General features: G+C 40.6%; 1 protein-coding gene across 12 annotated transcripts in view; it reads left to right on the top strand.

Annotated features, from left to right (window-relative positions):
• ALMS1 (ALMS1 centrosome and basal body associated protein) overlaps positions 1–22,436 on the top strand; it is a 146,890-nt gene that overhangs the window by 43,076 nt on the left and 81,378 nt on the right. For all 12 annotated transcript variants that reach the window (XM_072629039.1, XM_072629101.1, XM_072629163.1 and 9 more), the window contains exons 3-5: positions 9,430–9,544; positions 11,053–12,787; positions 17,717–17,858. In XM_072629039.1, the coding sequence (XP_072485140.1) occupies positions 9,430–9,544; positions 11,053–12,787; positions 17,717–17,858 (1,992 nt within the window). The remainder of the gene's footprint in view (positions 1–9,429; positions 9,545–11,052; positions 12,788–17,716; positions 17,859–22,436) is intronic.

The following is a 22,436-nucleotide window of genomic DNA, read 5'->3' on the forward strand; positions in this document are numbered from 1 at the left end:
CGGTAGTTGACCTTGATGCTGTGTTCATCCTTATTGAAAACATTTGTCAACAAGGCTGAAAACATCATGCTAAAAAGCATGGGAGTAAGCACACAGCCCTGTTTCACTCCCTTTGTGACTGGGGAGGCAAGAGAGCATTATCCATTATCCAGAATCTGAGCAAACATGCCATCATGAAATTGATGTACAATGTTGATAAACTTCTCCAGGCAACCAAATTTTGACATAATTTTCCATGAGTTCTCTCGACTAACAGTATCAAAGGCCTTGGTCAGATCTACAGATGTTATGTACAGACCTCTGTTCTGCTTCTGGCATTTCTCCTGGAGTTGTTGGGCAGCAAACTGTCCAAATCAACTGTTCTTTGGCCCTTTCTGAAGCCACACTGGCTTTCAGGTAGATGACCATCCTCCAGGTGGAAGATTAGCCTATTAAGCAGGACTCTAGCAAGAATTTTGCCAGCAATAACTAAAAGAGAGACCCCCTTGTGATTGTTGCAGGACAATCTATTCCCTTTACCTTTATCCAGATAGACCAAACACCTGGGGGATAACCTCTTCTTACCATATAACCTGGAAAATTTCAGTCAGCTTTTGTATGAGCAATAGTTTCCCTACCTTGTAAATCTCAGCTGGAATAGAATCAGCACCAGGTGCTTTGTCACATGAAAGGAGCCTAATGGCCCTCAAAACCTCTTCTTCAGTTGGAAGTTCAGCTAAGGAGGGATTGACTTCAACCTGAGGTAAACGGTCGGTAGCCTCAGCATTGATTGATGATGGTTTATTCAGAACACTATGGAAGTGTTCAGCCCATCTCTCTAGGATCACGTCCTTATCACTAATCAATGTGGCTCCATCAGCACTGAGTAGTTGTGATGCACTATAGGTTTTTGGTCCATAAATAGCTTTCAGGGAATCATAAAAGCACTTTGGATTGTTACTGTTAGCATAAAACTGAATTTCATCTACCTTTTTACTGAGCCAGGAATCCTGCATGTCTCTAAGCTTTGCTTGTACTTTGCTTTTGATGGAATTAAGTGTTATCCCCTGTTATATAAATAGTCAAAACATATGAACAAGGAAATTCTCAAGGGTAGCAATCTAATCCATCAACAACCATATGAAAAAATGTACTAATAAGAGAAATGAAAGTTAAGCAGTTTTAAGTTTCTGCCTCTTTCCAATTGGAAACAAGACAGAAGATGATGAGAACAATTAAGAAGAGATATATGGAGGATAGGTACTGTGATATACTGTGTTCATTGAGCTGTGAGTTGTTCCAATCATTCTGGAAAGTAGGAACCATATCCCCAAAGGCTCATACTCTGCATGCCCTTTGATCCAGCAGTACATTTTTTAGATATATATTCCCTAAAGGCATCCAAGAAAGGAGAGAGACTTATTTGCACAGAAATACTCATAGTTGCACTTTATATTGTAGCAGGAAACTAGAAACACTGGGTCCTAAACAGTTGGGGAATGGCTTAATAAATTAGGTTATATGTAAATAATAGTACAATAATATTGCATGATAAAAATTAATGAATGGGATGGATTCAGAGAAACCTAGGAATTGTGGGATGAACTGAGGCAAAGTGACATAAGCAGAATTAGGAGAACAATTTATAGAAGGCTTATGACATTGTAAAAGAAAGTAACTGTGAAGAAACTTAAGAGCTATGATCCATATAATTAATAATCTTAACTTCAGAAGACTGATGATGATTCATGCTTTCCACTTCTTGGTAGAGAGGTGATGGACTTGGGGTGCAGAGTTAAGCATTCATTTTTATACATTACCCCCAGCATGTAGATTTGTTTTGCTTTATTGTACTTATTTGCTATAATAGAGGGCTGATATTAGTTGTTTGGTTGGAGGTAGATTTATGAAAGTGATTGGGGGGCAATAATAATAATATCAAAAGATACAGAAGAATGTCAGTCAAACATTAAAATACATAGAAGAGAGCAGGAAAGGTAGAAGGGGACATAGAAAAGGAGAATGTTATTGGAAATTATTGTTAAATCCAATGTGTAATTAAAAGTCTATTTTTCATTTTTTAAGGAAAAATTCATATTTTCGATGTTTGTCTAGTTTGTGATAATAATTAAAAAAAGAATTAAAAAATAGAAGAGGGGCATAAAGGAGTAAGAACCATTTAGTATTATTTGTTTCATAAGTTGCTGTGGCCAAAGAATTTATATTCAAATGGTCATTCCACTTCTGGGGAATCCTTCTGCACTTGGCTAAGCTTGTTCTTGAAAAGCATATTTAGTTTGTTGTACTCAAAGCGTTTCCATCTCCATGGGAGAACTTCCAGGAGTTTGTGCTTCTGTGGCATAGTCTGCAGGAACCGAGACTTTCTTTCACACCATGATGAAGAATTAGGGGTAGGATTCTGAATAAATGAAATTCAACAGCGGAAAGTTAAAGTTTGTACATTTAGGCTCAGTAAGAGCGGTACCATGGTAGAGTGGATGGAGAGCTAGTCTTGGCATCCGGAGGCCCATCTGAGCCCCAGCTTTGTGTCTGTGTTTTGAGCAGCTCTTGAGACTGGTGGTTTCATTTCTGGTGTACTCGTACCAGGCAGTTCTCTGCACTTCTGAAATCGCAGGTTGTTTTTTTTTTTAACTTCTGTGCCCCCAATTTTTTTTAAAGGCTATAGTTATAATAATAACAATAATAATAATAGCATAGGAGAAAACCCTGATTATTGGCAATTTACATTTTATTTTTAAAAGGAAGTCTTGAGATTTTTACTTGATTACAAAGCTAAATATGAGTCAACAGTGTGATGTGGTTGGAACTTTACAATTTGGCCAGTATTGGGGGAATTTTTTAGTAATTAGATCTGTTAAAAAATTGGTTGTCTTGTGAGATAATTCTTCTTCACTGGGAATGTTATTAATGTTATCAGATCTGAATAACTACCTCTCGAAGATGTTTACTAAGCACCCAGACTACTATAAAAAAAAGAGTGTTTCATCACATTTTTAGTCTCTCGTTTCAGTTATCGCTTCTACACAGTTTGCCTTCTAACAATAATGACAACAGTAATAATAGCGGGTATTTGGATAGCCTTTACTGTGTATCAGGCACTCAGTGCTTTACAAAGATGATCTCATTTGATCCTCAGAACAACCCTGTGAGGTAGGTGCTTTTATTATCCACATTTTATAGATGAGGAAACCGAGGCGAGCAGGTTAAGGGACTTCCTCAGGTTCACACAACTAGTAGGTGTCTGAGGCTGAATTTGAACTCAGGTTTTCCTAATTCCATGCTTAGTGCTGTATCCATGGTCTCATAGTTGCCTTGACATGATATATATTGAATATATTTAGCATCATTTGCCCCCCTGAAATCCAGTTCTGCATTGTCAGCTGTCTATTGGACCTTTCAAACTAGTATCAAAGCCAAAGTGTCTTTAGCCTCTTAAGGAGGTGCCACCACCTCATCAAGGAGGCTTCAGATCTCCACATCATCTTTGACTCCTCCATTTCCAAACTCCCATGTGCAGTTTGTTGCCAAGTCCTTTTGATTATACCTCTAATGTCTCTTGTAATATCTGTTTCTCCTTGTTCATGCTGCCACCATCCCTAATAGGCCCAGTCATTTAATCAGCTGGTTGCTGTCCTTTCTTCTCAAAGAGCAGCAGAATGACATCACTATGCTACAGTCAAGTTGTGGTGCGTCTCGCTGTCGCTGAGCTCGGAATGCTCTGCCACAGGTCAGGCACAGATAGTCTGGGTGAATGTTTGGGGTGGATACTCAATCTGCATATTCTGCGTTTCCTTGGAGCTGTTTCAGTTCTTTTTTTTTCTCAGAAAGGGCTGAGGAACAGTTGATATGGTGTTTTTATGCCCGACAACTCCAGGAGAAATGCCAGGAGCAGAACAGGTCTCTACACAACGTTTGTAGATCTGACCAAGGCCTTTGATACTGTTAGTTATGAGGACTTATGGAAAATTATGTCAAAATTTGGTTGTCCGGAGAAGTTCATCAGCATTATACATCCATTTCATGGTGACATGCTTGTGGGTTCTAGATAATGGACAATGCTCTCACGCCTTCCCAGTCACACAACAGAGTGAAACAAGGCTGTGTGCTTGCTCCCATGTTTCAGCCTTGTTGTCCAATGCTTTTAATGAGGATGAACATGGCATCAAGGTCAGCTACCTCACTGATGGTAAATTCTTCAATTTGAAAAGGCTATGAGCCAATACCAAAGTGGAGGGAGTATTGGGGCATGATTTTCTGTTTTCATTTAACCAGCAAGCATCTGCTAAATGCCTACTAATTGCTAGACATTGACACATGAAATTGCAAGGAATGAAATGGTCCTTACTTTCAAAAAGGTGACATTCTAATTGGAGAAATGATAAGGCTATATGTAATTTTATACAGCATCAATAGGAAGGGAACAGAGACAACTAAACCCAGGTAGTTAGGGACAGTGCTAGCAATTGTGAGGAGTCAAGAAAGGCAGCTTGTCAAAGGGAGTGCTTTAGGGAAGGGGATTCTATGGAGGAGACCAATGTCAGAGGGAGGGTACTCCAGGTGCATTGAGTCATGGTATCGATGGGAAATGGAGCGTTTTATGTGATCATCACATAGGCTGGTTTGGCCAGGTCAGAGAATGCCTGAGGACAAGAATGTCAGGGAAATTGCAGAGTGGTTGGCACTGGATTGACTAGGGCTTTGGAAGCTAAGCCAGAAGAGTTTTAGTTGTCATCAAGAGCCAAACCCTCAAAGGTTTGTTGAGTCAGAGTGGCATGTTGAAGTGTGCCACTTAATCTGCAGACTAGTGAGGAGCCCATTGCATTAATCGAACCTGAGCTGAAGTGCTGTCTGGGTGAACCGAGAGAAGAACTCAGGTACAACAGATGTCATGGTGAAGGTAGAAAGGATGAGATTTGGCACTTGGTTAGATATGTGGTATTGAGCTCGCAGGAAGAGATGAGGAAAAAGCAGAGCCTGGGGGTGGTAGGGTGGGGTCCACAGGATTCTGTCCTGGGCCTTTTTCTTCTAAATTACTTCACTTGGTGAAGAATTCAGGATGACTAATTAGGACAGAGTTCTGGCTGTATCTAGGACCTAAAAGATGAATTTAGGAAGAATTCATCAGTGAGGAAAATAATTCAGGAAGACTAACTGAGGAAGAGCTCTGGGTTTTAGGTCCTTTATATCTGGGAAGAAAAGAAAACTGTCTCTTGAGCTGCTGCTTCTTAGAATCCTTTCAGTCTTTCATGAGTATTAACTTACTCAAGCTTCTGGCCTTGAAGTACTTTCCCCATGTGGCTTTGCTTTTTTTTCTTTCTCCTTAAGGAAGTTTGGCTTTGTGCTTAGGCTCGTTTGAACATACCTGTTTGCATGTTGCCTTTCCCCTTAGATTGCACACTTTTTGAGGGCAAAGACTCTGTTTTGCCTCTTTTTATATTCCTGCCAGCAGCCAGCTCAGACAGTGGAGACAGTTCAGGGCTGGGAGTCAGGAAGACTCATCTTCAGATCTTCAGATCTGGTCTTAGACACTTACAAGCTGTGTGAGCCTGGGCAAGTCACTTCACCCTGTTTGCCCCAGTTTCCTCATCTGTAAATGAGCTGCTGCAGTGTCTCTGCTGAGAAAACCCCAAAAGAGGTCACGAAGAGTTGGGCATGACTGAAAGGACTGAACAACATATCCCCAGTGCTTTAGCACAGTGCTTGGCACATGGTAGGTGCTTAATAAAAGCTTATCAACTGACTGACTGAGGAGCAGAAATTTCAGCAGAAATAGGGAAGCTTGGAAGAGTTCAGTTGTAGACAGGTTGGATTTGGACATCTCTATGGAACTGAAACTCAGGGAAGGTGGAACTTGATGAGTAAATCTGGAAATCAGCCTACAGAGCTGATGACATCCCCAGGAGAGAGTGTGTAGAGAGAAAAGAGGACCCAGGACCGCCTGGGGCGGGTGCTGATAGCCGCCTCTTCCATTGATGCTCCGCCCAACTGTCCAGTACATTTCCACTCACTCCCCTGCCTGAAAGCCTCTAGGTCCCAATACAAACTGCTGAGCCTTATGCATTCTGGGGGTCTTCTCCTGCTTTGATGCCAAACTTGAGGAGGAATGGAGGCTGCCAATCCATGTGGACAGTTTAAAAATGTCATCCTATCTGTTTGGTTGTATTTTTATTTGTTCTGGCTCTTGGTTGGGCAGCCCTTGGCAGGGTTGTGGGCTGCATGTGGCTCCTCCCACCTTTGTGTTTGTGCCTTCCCTCTTCATCTCTGCCCTTCAGACTGCTGTTCTTACACGGCCTCTCGAGGCTGTGACCAAAAGTGTCTTCTCTGCTCACATTTTCTTGGACCACTCTGAATTCGTTTCCTTGCCTAAGTCTCTGTCTTTTCTCGTTACCTCAAGTTGGGCATTTGTGTATAGACTTTTTGAAACTATGTGTTTTATTGTCGGCTCATTCTTTAATTTTGTCTCACGAATTTTTAGGCCTCTCAACTGCTAGTCTTCCTTTTTTGTATCTATTCTTATGGTATCTTATTCTTACCAGACTGTGTGGCACCAAGGCGATATGCACAGCACCCATGAATATCCCGGTGTAATTCTGAATCATGAAATACCACAGTCTCTCCACATGGAAGGCAAAACCAGAACATTTATTCAGATACCAGAAAGCCCAATCCATCCCAGCAACAACAGTCTATACACGATAACAGAGGACAACATCAGCTCCAAGACTTGCCCCTGCTCGGCTTCCCACACACCAGCCTCCTTAAACAAAACACACTTCTCTCACCGTGGCCTTGCCTGCGGCCTTCCCAGCTCTGACTGTCTTTCACTAATTTCCTCTCAGCTCTGCCCTAGCTCCGCCTCTTCCTGTTCCACCATTTAGCAAACTCCTTCTACCTCAGCCTCCATGTGACTCAGAATCATGTGACCCAGGCAGGTCCCATGGGCCTATTAATGGATGAGAAAGGTCTTCCCATTTTAAATGACCATTACAGACTGTGGTAATCTGTCATCTGTATATTTTAAACTGTGGTCCAGGAGTTAGTCAGGCAACAAGCATTTAGTAAGCATTTACTGCGTGTTAGGTACTGTGCAAAACCTCAAGGATGCAAAGAAAGGCAAATACAGTCATTGCTCTCAAGGAGCAGTGAGGGGAGGACATTCTAATGGAGGAGACTGCATGCAAACCACTATGTTCATATAAGAATGTATGCTGTTAAGAAGTTCAGATTTCATTCTCGACTCTGCTCCATCCCTGCATTGCCTTCAGTTGGCCATGGTGAATAAAATTACTTCATTCCTATTGATTTCAGTTTCTTGCCCAAGACTTTACAATCACTCACTGACAGTGTCATTTGTACCCACATGACTCATCAGAAGTGGGTAGTTTTCATCTATTCTGAGAAGTCTAGATTCTATGTCATTTCTTAGATAACATGCTTTGGGAAGGCAACAGACCTCTCTGTTACCAGGACAACACATGACTTCTTCCAAGATGGAGTCAGCCTTGTTCCTTATATCCTTTTCAATTGGAGGAGTGGAACCATGTCCTCCAAAACCTCCCTCACAGGAGGGGGCCTTCCTCGGACTTTTCTGACATGACCCTGCATCTCCTCTACAGCAGCACCAAGGATACAGCTGCCCTCCCTTTGTCCTCTCTCCTCAGTGGAGCTCTCCCTCACCCTCCCAAATGCTTATAAGGGAGGGCTGTTTTCCCTCCTGTATCTCAGACTTCACCTTGTTGATCAGGTGAAGCCTTCTGTTGCCATGAAGAATACTTCATTCTCACTCTTGTGCTATAAGAAGTGAAGACCAGCATGGCTTCAGGAAAACCTGGACTTAGACCAACTGATGCAAAGTGAAATGAGCAGAACCAGGAGAATAATGTACTTGGTAACAGCAATATTTTAATGATGATCAATTGTGAAAAACTTGGCTGCTCTGATGAATACAATGGTCCATGATGAAAGATACTGCTACCCTCCAGAGAGAGAACCAGTGAGCAGTGAGTGTGTATTGAAGCAGACTTTTTTAAAAAAAACTTTTTCTTTTTTCTCTCTTTTATTGTGTTTACTTTGTTCAGCATGGCTAATAGGGAAAAAAAATTAGGCATTGATCATTAGGATGAGAAAAAAAATGAATAATTCATTCTCCCTCCCACCGTGGAGTGTGAAGTGCTTTTCTAGTCTCTTTTCCATCCTCTCCAGGAAAGAGTTTAGTGCATGTTTCACTTCCACTTCTACTACTCTCCACGCTACGAAGATTTTCATCCTTGTGTACTACGAGCTTTGGTTACCTTTACGTGGTCTGGTGAGGTACCAGTTGTCTATTTCCCTTTCCTTATGTGACCAGCCTAATTTCTTTATGGATTATAGATTTACTTCATGTCTTTTACACTTAGTTTCTTGTTTATTCTATATTACAGTTGGTTCACCTCTACCATGCACATTATCACTTCATCTCTAGTGATCAGGGACTGACAGTCATTATATCGAAGAATATTGGTTTTAGAGTGATGGGCCTCTGGGGCAGGAACCATTAAAGGAGCTTTGTAATGTCTTGAAAGCTGTTCATCTCACTTTCTTTTCTTTTTAAAAAACTTTTATTTTTATTTATTTTATTTTTTCAAGGCAATTGGGGTTAAGTGACTTGCCCATGGTCACACAGTTAGTAAGTGTCTGAGGCTGGATTTGAACTCAGGTCCTCCTGACTCCAGGGTTGGTGCTACATCCATTGTACAACCTGGGTGCCCGATTCTCTTTCTTTTGTTAAATTCTGTTCCTAGCTTTTTGCGGTCTCTTCAAAATATAAAGACACATGTGCATATAGACAATGAGTAGATGAGCTCTCAATGTTGTCTGTCACGTGTATCATAGACATATTAATTTGGACAGAAGGCGGTCTTTATTCATTTGGTTTTTTTCTATGCATACAATTGGAGAAAACTCTTTTGTTTGGTTCTGGATCTCATCCAGGAAGGGTCTGCAGTATTCTGGGGCTTGCTGAATCCAGGATGATGTCATCCTAAAATGGGAGCATGTGGAAGACTTCACTATCCATTGGGAATTAACCTGTCAGAGTGTATGTGTGTTTTTTTCTTATCATCCTTTTGTGTCATTCACCATAATACTCAAATTCTGCTTATAGTCAAACATGTTGTTATTCTTAGGACTTTTTCTTTTTTGTTTCCAAAAATTGCTAGTTAATAATGATATTTTTGTGGTTTCTTATATATTTTTAGTGTTTTCTGTGAGGGCTCTTTTTGAACTATAGCTGGATTTGTGGATCATGACTTTAAACCAAAAGTGACCTTCCTTTCCCTGAAAACATTTTGTCACATGGCAGGGTCCTGAGATTTGTAAAGAAAGAACTGTTTAACAACTAGTAACTGTCTTTAATATCTGCTAATATTTTTGTGTTCTCAAACTTTGCAGCCATTGAGGACACGAGTGATTCCCCCTGTATCCCTTTGCTGGCATCATCTCCTACTCACAAGGTTTGGAATGAGACTTTGTTTCAGCAGAGCGAGCTGGAGTTTGTGCCTCTGAGGTGAGATGTCTTTTCTTCTAGCTCCTCTCCTATTTTTCCTTGCTCTTGTGAGCTATGGATTTTCTTAGTACATTTTTTTAAAAAACAGATATTACTAACTTGACCCTATAACAACATCCAGCATTTACTCAGTTATCACTTTCTCTATTGTGGATAATACAGACCCAAATAAGATTTGTCGTACTTAGAAAATGTCTAAAATATGAAAATAAGTATCTTTTAAAAACCTTTAGCTTTACAAAGACAACAAGTTCGTGTTGCTTTTCAGTTTTTCAGGCTTTCCTTAAATTCAGAGCACACTTTGGTTTTTCATAGAAAGCTCTGCCTTTCAGTCTTCATTTGATAACTGGTCATCTGATTGGGACAGGTGTTTTCCTTCTCTTGAGGTGATAGGTGGAGTCATCTTTCTCTTCTCATCTCCTATGAATGTGATACTCCTATGAAGTATCCCTCTAAATTAGGAGGAAAACATTATTTAAAATTAGGATATCTGTCCCCAGTGAATGTGGTCCTCCCAAGCAGTCACTATTTGTGTGTGTCTTTCTATCCCTTTGGGGGCCCACCATTACTCCCATAATGCCCTACACGCTGAACTTCTCAACACAAGAAAATTTATCTCCTCACTTTGCAGTGCCTGGAGAGGGCTCTGTATACATAATTGGCTCTAGGTTGCTGCCCCTGGGCTTTGGCTACGTACGCTCAGTGTAGGAGGTCCACTTTTTCTGAGAGCACTACCTATTTTTAGAAAAAAGATAAATCTATAGATGTATGTTGTAGTATTTCAGTAAATAGCAGATGAATTAATGTTTCTCTTATGAGGGAAACTGGAGAGTTGTTTAAAATAGAATGATTTCTTTATTTTGAAAAGAAATAAAGAATGAACTGGACAATCCTGGTTCCTGTCCAACTCTGGGATTCTTTGTTTTGTGAAAACATGAATATAGGTGCTTGTTGAATGAATGAATATTAAATTGAATTGAATATTGACATAGGTAGAAATTTCAAGTACTATAATTTGAAGGTTCATTTTGAATTTCTCTTTAATATGGAGAATCAGAGTTTAGAAAAATTAAAATAAGCATCCTGACTCCCTTGTTTGAGGGGAAAAATATAATTTGTAGAGTAGCAGTCACTGTTTATAAATGATGGATTCCATTTAATCAATCAGTATTTTAAATGTGCTTGAAGTGAAGAAAGGTATTGTGTACCTTTGAGCATATTTACACCATAATCCCTGTCTTTTATCTCTGTGACTCTCACTTAGAATAGAGTGGAGGAGAGGGTTGGAGCTAGTCAGTGATCCCAGCTTCTAATCCTGTCTTGGTGGGACTTTGGGCAAGGTCTTTGACCTTCCTGGGCAGGAAGGGACTGGACTAGCTGGGTCCTGAGGTCCTTTCGCTTCTTTGTCTTTTTGTCTCTGACCTTATGAGATAGATAGTGTTTGTGTTCATATTTGAAAAGAAAATGTTTTATTGCTCACCCCTTTATTTTCCTTGATATATTACCAGGGGGATTCCTGATCTGTCTGAAATTTCAGAATCGCATTCCAGACAGTCGCAAATCAATGAAGCCTTGTTTCCATCCTCCTCTGAAGTGCCTTCTGACTTCTGTGATAGTCATCCTAGTTCGCATCCTCGTAAGACAGTTGAGATCAGCACCATCCCCTCTTACGATACCAGTGGTGTATATTCAAGTTTCCCTCTTCAACAAGAGTGTATTTACACGAACAAAAAGTCTGCTTCTTCACTTGATACTTGTGATGAGCTTTCCAGATCACATGGAACAGACAGCGTTGAAACCCTTGCTTCTCACTTATCGCTGAGGACATGGGGAACTTCTCAGAAGCTGGAAACATTTCCAACCAGGCAGGACCAGAGCATGCTTGAAGATGACCGCAGACTTTCACATTCTTGTCTCCTTCCTTGCTCAGAGAAGAAGAGACTAGGTTTTTCTTCATCTGCAGATTGCTCTTTTTGTGAGAGTTTTAATTATAAGAACCTGGAAGAGTATAAGGGGAGCCCCAAACTTGATTGTTTGAAATCAGATGAAAGCAAAGTGGAAAGGCTGGGGGATATGTGCTCTCCCCTTTTTAAAGGAGCGCTTTCTTCTGCGTTCATGTCTCATTCCTTGTTCCCTATGTCTTCACAAGGCCAGTCTATGCAGAATTCTCTAGGTCCTGATGTGAATTCTGTGAGATTTCCAGTACACAGTGACAGCACTAGAACAGGATCTTCTGGCGTTGCTTTTCATTCTAGCTTCCAGCATTCTGATAGATTTAAGTTGGATGACATGCCAAAACCAGGCCCAAAGAGAGGTGTTGATGCTAATAAAACCATGGCATTCCATGAGATTGTGGCTTCTATAGAGCCGACAGCAAGTAAAAACAACTCTGCTCCTATTCAGAATTTATTAGGTGTTAGATCAGACTGGAAACAAACCATTTCTCCCTTGAATTCTCAAATTGAAAAATCTTCACCAGAACAACTAACTCAACCAGTCTATCAGTCAACTCCCTCGGTATTTCCCATCCAAAATTTCACTCCTGCACCATCTCCAAGGTCAATTCCTGTCACTTCAAAACTTCAGCCTTTTGTTTCCCCAGATGAAAAATTAGCCAACCCCAACCCACGAAACTTTACTGTTTGGAAACCACAATCACCTTCAGAAAACCGGGATATCAGCAGAAGGACTATTGAGAATCGTCTTCCTTCTTCTAATACCAAGGGTACTTCCGGAGATTTGCCTTATGTTTCACCACTAGCTCAAACTCATTCTCCTACTTTGGTAAAGAGTACACATTATGATATTTCATGTAATTTTCTGTGTCCAGGTGAAGCTTCTCAGCTTCTGGCATCATTTAAGGACAGTACACTTAGGACAAATGCAGTTATGAAGGATGACACCAATATTAAAAATCCACAGCTCAGTGAAAGTGGTATTATATCCAGTGAAAGAGTTGCTGAAATGCTCAGAGAGGCGAAGTATAACATGAAGGACCTACCAGAGATTTGGGAGTCTCTTCAAAATGACATTGAGCCACCTAGGGGCTTGACTGGTTTAACTGACGAGGTCAGAGATGGTGCCGCAGAGCATAACATTCCTCCTTTGACCTTTTCCCAGACAAAGTCCCATAAAAGCACGTCTAACAGTGACAGTGAACCAGCCTCTGCAGAACCTTCGCTCACCAATGCAGAGGTCAAGGAGTACCAGGATCGCTCTTCACAGACACCACCTGAGAAAAAGGTAAATAAACTGTCGACAGAAGCTTCTTTAATTTGATTCACTTTGGTAGATTTACTTTAAGTAGAAAGGAGTATGCTCTATGGGAATGAGAGAGTAATGGGACAGAAAATAGTGGGAAACTGGATGAGAGGCTGGAAAAGCAAGCAAAAGGTTAATGTTTGAAGTATAAATTTAGCTGATTATGTGGGCACCTGAGTTCTAATCATAGTTTAACATAGAATAATTTAAAGCTGAGCAGAACAAAATAGATTACTTAGTCCAACTTATCTTTGAGAGTTGAGGAAGCTGGGGTTCATAGAGGCTGTGATTTGCCCTAATGGGAGCTGTTGTCTTAAGTTTGCCACACATATTTAAATAATAATAACAATGACAAGGCTCTTAACAAGGCAGTGATGAACTCAGTCAGACCCAGTTGTTTTAGTGTGTGAGTTTTCTTGCTCCTGGGAATTTCTCCTGGAGTGGCGATTTGGTCCAAAGGAGAAAACTTCTGACTCTGTATTATACATGTCCTCTGCATAGTCCTGTCAGTTCTCTGTTACTGTACTGAGCTGCGCCATTCATTCTCTTCCACCCAGAATATCATGTGGTGTCAGAGTTGGATCCTGGCCATTTAACAAAAAATACATTTAAAGTTCCATGGACAAGCATATGCATTCAGAAATACAGACGAGAACCAAAGAAAATAAAATGAGAAACCATTCTAAATGATTGAGTGTGTGGTTTACTGATTTTTGAAGCCTGGCACATGAAACACTTGACAAAAGCTTGTTGGCTTCTAGAAGAAAAGGGACCTGGGGAGGTTTGGGGACTGAACTCTCCTCTACCTTTCTTTCTGCTCTTGTGCGTACATTTAATTGCCCACTTGTCATTTTGTATTTGTTTTCTTGCTTGCAATCAATTCATTTAAGTCCTCCCACATTTCTTTGAATTCTTCCTCTTTACTGATTCTTATAGAGAAATAGTGTTGGATAGAATTCACATACTGTAACTGAGTCCTCCTCCTCTTCCTCCTCCTCCTCCTCCCCCCCAAACCCCCTTCACCTTTGCCTCCTGGCTTCCTTTGCCTCCTGTCATTAAGGGTCCACTTTTCCTCCGTAAAATCATACTCTACTTGACATTTGCCTCGTGCCTGGATCTGAGAGAGGGAGAAGCTTGTTCAAAGAAACAGAAAGAAGGCTGGTGTCATTGGGTTAAAGACAGATAGATAGGTTGATTGATTAATTGATTGATAGATAGAGCTGTGTGTATGTGTGTGTGTGTGTGTGTGTGTGTGTGTGTGTGTGTGTGTGTGTGCGTAAATTTTTAAGAAGTCTGGAAAGGTAGGAGAAGACATCAGTTGTAAGGGGAGTTGCTTGCAGCCACTGGAGCTTATTGAGTGGGGGTGTGGGGTGACATGGTCAGATTTGCACTTAAGGGGAATTACTTTAATGGATGAATGGATGGCCTGGAGTCGGGAGAGGCTGGAGGCAGCTAGAGCCGTGAGCAGCTATTGCCATAGTCCAGGTATGAGGTGATGAGGGCCTGCATGAGGGAGGGTGGTGGGTCAGAGGCCAAAAAGAAGCATGTGCGAGAGACAGTACAAAGGTAAAATTGACAGCCTTACCAGGACATTGGCTATGGGGAATAAGAGAAGGTTCAGGATGACTCCCAGATTTCAGTCCTGAGGGACAGATAGGATGGTGGTGCCCTGTTGAGTCTAGGAGACCTCAGTTCAAATATAGCCTCAGACACTTACTAGCTGTATTACCCCTGGGCGCTTTATTTAGAGAGAAAGATGATGTATTCTGCTTTGGATGTGTGTTTAAGATGTCTGCTGCTCATCCAGTTTTAGATGTCTGAAATTTGTTTTGATTGACTATTTGCTTTTTCGAGCTACATGGATTTCGTTTTTCTTGTATTCCTGATGGGTGGGAGAGTAAGAAAGGGGCTTCTTGGCTGATTGAAACAAAATGTATTAAAAAAAATTAGAAAACTTGAGAACTCTCATCAACATAATGATGAAGCATAGTTCCTGAGGACTCATGAGCAAACATACTGCCCACTTGCTGACAGGGGTAATAGACTCAAGGTGCAGATTGAGGCATATGTTTTGTAGACATAGTCAATGAGAAATTTTGTTTTACTTGACTATTTATACGTATTTGTAATGCTGGTTTTATTTTTTTCTTGCCTTAATGTGGAGATGGTGTAGGACGTTGAAGGGCAAGAAAGCTGATCTTTGAAAATAAAATAGAATTTAATTTAAAAAAAAGAAAATGCAAAAGTACTGATTAGGAAATCCAAAAAACAGGTCACAGTGTGTTATTGTTGCAGCCCAGGTTAGCATCGTGGATATAGACAGACTGTAGATACTCGGGACAGTGTTTCCTGAGGAACAGCAGTGTGGAGCTTTCTTGCCCACCCATAGCCAGCAGTATACCAGGGCCCAGCCTGGAGCAGAGAACAGGAACCACCTCTCTGAGCCACTGACCCAGGGGTAGACTGATAAAGGGATCTGCATATGTGATTGGGAAGGTGGTTCAAGGTGAGGAGTAGATGCAAGTTGAAAGGCTTCTTTATTTACTCATTCTTCTAGTTTTCCTTCCTGATTTTGGTCTTTAGGATCAGGATTAGGTTCAGAGTCTCCCAGATGGAAGCATCTGGCTGTTGACCTTGGGCCTCTCAGGTCAGCACTGAAAGTAGTGCCTGGTCCACAGTAAGTACTTAAGAAGTGTGAGATGATTGACAAATGACTCTTTCAATATGAGATGAAAAAAGGTCCCACGAAGTGGTTTTTCTTGTTACCTTTGTATGTATGATGAAATCACCTTCACAAATTCCTTTTTTTCTCTCTTTCTGTGAGTATCTGTGAGGGATCCTTCCATTTCTCTATTTCCCTTTTTTGGTGTCATATATGGTGAAAAATCAAGATTGAGGTGCTTCAGTTGCTCTAGTAGGCTCACCTTTTATTGGTCATTTGACCAGTACCAACAGCTCAATTAAAGTTTATTGAGTCTTTAGATTGTTGTGATTCTTAGCACTATCTGCTTTATCTCTGTCTTTTCTCCTTCCTCAGTACAGAGATCCATTTTGTCTTATGTCTTTGTTTCATGGGCTGCCAAAGTCAAAAGATTTGTCACATAGGTGGCAGTTTATTGTTGGTGAGCCTCTTTGTACCTGATAGGGTGGTACCTGGAGAGTAGGCTCAGTTTTGTTCCACTGACCACGTTTAGCACCTTCTTAGCCTGCTAGAAACTGCTGACCTTCTGCTGTGCTGGTGATGCCTTGGAGAACCCAACACTTCTATGCCACCATGATGAGACATCACAACACTCAGGATGACTTTGTGTTTCACTATAAGAGAAGTAAAGCAAGGAACTGAAGTGGGAAAGGTCTAGAAAGTTGTTCTTTGGAGTCATGTCCAACAGATTTCTTGTTAGAAAACCCCAAATAATGGTTTGGTTTGACCTAAGATTTGTATCTGGGACTTCATTGGCCTTAAAAGTAGTTTTGCCTTTCATGTACCTCACAGGAGGAAAGATGTTTTGATGTTTTTGAGGTTATACATAGGACTGACTGAGAAGGGCCAGGTATATTGGGAGATTCATTTTATTGTCTTAAGTGTTTGGAAAGGATTATTTATGAGGCTATTGTATAAATCAAAAAGTCTAAGTTGTGAAGCATTTTTCTGGAGGAACTTTGTTGAATAATTTGAGACTTTCATGGACAGTTTTATCGTTTTCAATTATACGTTGAGTATAATAACCCATAAGGAAGATGTAGATGCAGATGAAACATTTATTAAACACTTACTGGACTCAGTACTGGAGATTCAAATACAAATTTAAAAAAAAAACAGTGCTACCCTCAGGTAGCTTACATTTTAATGGTAAAGATGACTCAGAAAGAGGAGGTAGAAGTGTGGTGAGGAGTAAGGCTTCTGGTAAGATAGGAGACAAGTGTGGAGAGGGTGGAGTGGTGCCAGGCGTGCTGGGAGCAGGGCTGGGATGCTTCACGAAGTGGTGGTTGAGTTCAGGGACACTCACTGACTTCTTGCCCACCCCAGTCAGGATTAAGCCTCAACATGGAGAGGGCTCTAGGGGGAGGAAACTGAAGAGCCAGAATTGAGCATTTCTCTGAATGAATGAGGATTTATTAAAATGCCCTTCCTAGATGAAAAGCTGTGTGCTGAGAGCATAGATGGAGGAAAGCCAAACTGGCCTTGGTCTCATATTCTAAGGAAGGAAGTTTTAGTCAGAAGTCAGATGGAAAGAAGAGGAGAATCTTTAATGTTATTTCTGTGGTGAAACCTTGTTCCTTTTTCTTATTGCCCAGTTTGATAGGGCCAAGGACTTTGTTTGGTGGTGAGAATTTTCTCTTCTGGGTCTGTAGCAGCTATCACTGCTAAGGATGCTGGGGCTGCAGCATGAAAAAACAGTTGTTAGGTTGCACCTGCACAGCTGTTGACTTTTCTGGATGGTGGATGAAGTCGATGACCTGGGGCTCTTGGACTCAGAAGCTGGGATTGTCTCCACTGAGGCCATGGGAGGAGTGGTGTTTAAAGGGGTTGCATCTATCAGACTGTTGGCATATGCCACCTTTTGTCTCTCCGCAGGGAGCTTGCAGCTTCAGTTGTTGAATTGAATGTGGTAAATCTCAAGTATGTTGAAAATGTATGATGAACACTATATAGGAGCGCAGATATTCAATTATTCTGATAGAAATGCTAACATAGTCTCTGTGAATTGAATATAATAAAACATTCTGTATTTAACATCATTATAGTCTTAGATTGAAGTTAGTCACCTGTCCTCCTCTCTCCCTCCAGAGTGGGATTGATGCTTGTTCCCCTACTCTGAAGTCATAGAGGGGACATGAACTTTAAAGTTATTGTAATGGATTTTAAGTTTACTTGCTAATTTTGTCTTTCCTCATGTCCCACCCCTTTAGGCACACCATCGTCATTGTTTCATTGACTCTCATTCATTTGTTCCACCAATACCATGTCTTCCAGTACTAGTCAGAGAGCCTCAATTACCATGTCCTAATACATTGGAGATATCTTATAAGAGCCCCAAGATCACTTCAGATGGTAAGTAGAAAAGGAGATTTAAATCTTTTTGGAATACTAGGAAACAATAAGCATTCCTTCCCTCCCTTCTCTCCCACTTCTTTTCTTCCTTTTCCTCTCCCTTTCTGTCTTTTCTCCCTCCCCTCTTCCTTTTCTTTTCCTTCCCCTGACCCCCCATTTAACTTGTTTAAAAAAATAACAATTCTTGATATATTTAAGTAATTTTCTATGATTTGAATAACATTTTATAATTTGGATCATAGAGTCTTTTTAAGAGTTGCTTGATTTACAAATAAATGAATATTTGCTTTCCCATAGTCTGTACACTGTATATTATACATGATAGTCTCCATTCAGAGGTAGGATTGTAGTGAAGCTAACTGACATCTTCGGCAACTCATTTGTGTACTCCTGTTCAATGGACTCCCGTAAGACGTCACTTACTGGTTTGATTGTGTTGGTTGCACAGTTTTGTTCTTTGTTTCAAAATAGAAACATGGAAACCCAAAGCCTCATTAAAGTTTTAAGAGCCCATTGACTTGCAGTCAGTCATCCATGCTCCAGCCATTAAGTGTCTACTGTGTGTTATTCTCTGGGCTAGGTAACAATGTGGAAAAATCCCTGCCTTCAGAGAGCTTCCAGTTTATGGGGAATACAAGATGTATGTCTAGTGCTACAGGCAAAATAGATACATGGTGGTTTTGGGGAGGATAACACAAACACTTGGGAAAATTAGGAAAGCCTCTATTTAAAGGTGACATCAGAGCCATACTTTGAAGTAAACTAGAGATTCCCCAAAGTGGAGATAAGGAGAGAGTGCATTGTAGGCACATGGGCCAGCTTTCGTCAAGACAGAGATTCTAGGGATCGTTGGAAGACCAGATTGGATGCTCCTTAGTGTACGTGAAGGGGAGTAATAGATGATAAGGTTGGAAAGGTACGTTGTTCTTCCTGCATTGTGGTGGTGGCAGCCGGCATTGCCAGGTAAAGGAATCAGTGAAAAGGTGGCACTCGGTTTAGGCTTATTGTGTTGACTGTGGTAGCACCTTGTCCTGGGAGAGAAGGGAGCCCACCTAAGAGTGGGGGTGACTCAGCTCTGCTGTGTCCTCTGCACGCGAGTCCCTTGCTTTCTTGTCCTGTTGCTGATCATGCCTTGCCAAAGCCTGACCGTGGATTACTCTGATCCCCTTTAGAAGCTACTGAAAATCAGCACTGAGGAAAGTTAGGAAACCGTGGTGACTAGTCCATAGTCCACTCTGAATGTATGTCACTATTCTTGTCTGGGCCTTCATAACCTCCCTGTGCCCCAGTGGTTATGCCAGACTTCTTCATCCCCCCTCCAGCCTCCCATCGAAGCCATTTGAACACAGCTCTGTCTTCTTCCTTCTCTTATCACTTAGATGCCATCCCCAGATGTTTCCTCCTTCATCCCAGTTTCTCATGAAGAAGTAGCCATTCTTGCAAGGTTTCCCCTTTCTGTGCATCCTTGATCTCCTGTCCTCTATATGAGATTCCCTCCCCCACTCCCTCCCATCATACCCATTCTTTCTCTAAGAGAATTTAAACCTTTTCAGAGGAAGAAAGTGTACAAACCCTAAATGAATTTCTAAAGGAAAAATAAAACCTTCAGGCCCAGATGGATTTATGGTGAATTCTGTCAACATTCAAAGAACAATAAATTCCACTATTATGTAAATTGTAGCCAAAGATGCTATTCTGTTAAATTTCTTTTGTGACACAGATGTGGTCTTGTTACATAAACTAGGGAGAATCGGAACAGGAAAAGAAAACTTTAGACTACTATCCCTAATCAACAGATGCAGAAATTGTAAATAAAGTATTATCCTAGAGGCTAAAACAATGATTATATATACCATATGACCAAATTGGATTTATTCCAGGAATACACAGTTGGTTAATATTGGGAAAGTTGTAAAATTAATTAGCTATATTAATAAGAAAATCAACATAAATCATGATTATATTAATAAATGCAGAATAAAGCCTCTGACAAAATACAAATCTGCTTCTGTTCAAAGCACTAGAAAGTGTAAGAATAAATAAATGGATCTTTGCTTAAATTAAATATTATATATCTAAAACCAAGAGAATTTGTAACAGATTAAACTAAAATCTTTTACAGTATTTTCAGGGCTGAAACAAGGGTATCCATTGCCACCGCAGTACTAGAAATGCTGGCTGTAACAAAAAACAAGAAAAACGCCATAGGTAAACAAGCAGGTCAGAGCATAAGGTACTTAACGAACCCCAAACAGTCACTCTCAGCTTCTTCTAAACCTTTGGCATTGCTGTTTTCTTCCCTTTAAATTAGAAGGTCTTTCTCCTGATTGTTGACAAAATGTGTTTCTGAATCAAATTGTTAAATATAGTTACTATGATTCTTAGACCTTGCAGCCTTGAATTTTTTTCCTGAATGCAATCTCTTAATTTTTTTCCATTGGTAATTCATTTTCTATGTTGAGAAGTTCTGGGAAGTTATCTTGTGTGATCCATTTCTGAACTATGGTGGTGAGGTTTTTAGTCTTTTGTTCTTCTGAGGGACCTTGGTCCTTAGGTTCTGCCTTTGCCTCCAGTTTTTGAGCTCATGTGAGAGACAAGAAGGAATCCTGTGTGTGAATCTTGAGCTGATCTCCAAGACAAGATGCCAAGGCACAAGCCGAGGTCTGCCCCTCTGGAGCTTTCGCTTTCTTCCCGCTTTCTTGGTCACTGTCATGGCCTTGGTTTCTTGAACTTTCCCCATCTACTGGTCTCAGGTCCACTCTGATTAGCTTAGTTCCTCACTTTCTGTCCATTCTGCCACTGCTTACATTTGAACTGTGGATTTTGTTTGTAGCTTATATGTTTGTGTCCTTCAAGCTTTAGTTATTAAAAAATATATTCTAGAGATTAGTGGAGTATTATTATCTAGTTTGTGTAGTACTGACAATATGTGCTCTGCGAAGTCAGAGGAGGAAGGATCTGTATTAACTGGAGTCTTCTGGGGAGGTTTCCATGGAGGAAACGATGCTCGTGCTTTTGTATCAGCAGCGTTTCAGATGGAAGGGACAGTGAATGAAAGGCAGGGGCAGGGTTTGCATATCAGGAGAATGGTGACACTTAATGATGAGTAGGTCAGTTGGGACCTGTCTGTCAGTGTTTTAGAAGAGAAGCTGGAGTCAGGGAGCCTGGAAGACTCATTGTAGTCCCTTAGAGCTGAAGAAAAACTTTTGAGCAATGAAGATCCAAGATTGTAGGTTTTCAGGCATGCTTTAAAGATATGTCTTGTTTAGGTGTGGGTTGGATTAAGTCATCACCTTTGAGACCTCAAATAAGTTCTGTGATGGAAAGGAGTGATAGAGACCACTGTCTGTCTTGTTTATGTTGGGCAGCTCCTGTCCAAGTCACCAAAGTTTGCTGAGGTCTTTTCTTGACTTCTGTTGATGGCCTTATTTCTGGAGCTAAGTAGGCTATCTTTTAGTATTCCATTGTTATTACTACATGACTGGTCTATTTTTTTTTAATTAAAATATTTTAATAAGAAAAGTTAATCCAATAAAGAAAAAAGACCGCATTAATTTGTAAATGACTGACTATGTGAATATTATTATGGCAAGTGCTGAAATTTTTTTTTCTCCCCAACTCCTACCCTCATACAAGAAGACTTCTATGTGTGTATGAGTGTGTGTGTGTATGAGTGAATGTGTATAGTGGGGGGTGTCTCACACTACACAAGGAAGGGCAACAGAGACATGCAGGTGTGAGAAGACTCGGCCATCACCGAGAATTATGTAGAAAAAACGTAAAGAGTATAGCCAACTACAGAAGACCAGGAAGAAGAGCGAGAAGAGCTTAGAACTCAAAATCTTATAAAAGTGAATGCTGAAAACTAAATACCAGCAATAATAATAATAATGCTCTCTTGCTCTCTCTCGCTCTCTCTCTGTCTCTGTCTCTCTCTCTGCCTCTCTCTCTCTCTCTCTCTCTCTCTCTCTCCAAACACATACTAAAAGCCAGTCTAATAGAAAAGGAGTCTATCCTTCCTTTCATTTGGCTCTTGGATTTGTTCTTTTTCTTTCTTCCTCTTTCTAGTCCAAGCTCTCTCTCCCTCATGCTCTGATTCTAAGTAGTAGTTGCTCCTGTAAATGATACTTTTTTGGAGATAATAGTAATTACAATAATAATTAGCATTTATATAACATTTATGTGATATTCGCATAATTCTTTACTTATGTTATCTAATTTTATTCTCCTAATAACCCTCTTAAGTAGGTGCTTAGTGTTATTTTGCAGATGAGGAAATGGAGGCAGAGAGATGAATTGACTTGTTCAGAGTGTCTGAGTGTCATTTTGAATTCAGGACTTCTGAGTCCAAATTCAGTACTCTTTTTTTTTTTTTTTTTGTCCTCTCAAACTTTTCTTTTATTTCACTATTAGGAGACATTTAAAATCAGTTCCTTTCTCCACTTTAACTACCAAAATAGTATTTTAAGTTTCCCTGAAGGCAGTTGTATAAGCTCACCTAGCTGAGAAAGTTACCAAAAGAGAAAAAGATTTGAAGCTAATGATTCCATTCATACTACCCTATGAGGCTTTCTTTCC

Source organism: Notamacropus eugenii, chromosome 1 (assembly GCF_028372415.1).
Source record: "Notamacropus eugenii isolate mMacEug1 chromosome 1, mMacEug1.pri_v2, whole genome shotgun sequence".
NCBI classification, from domain to species: domain Eukaryota; kingdom Metazoa; phylum Chordata; class Mammalia; order Diprotodontia; family Macropodidae; genus Notamacropus; species Notamacropus eugenii.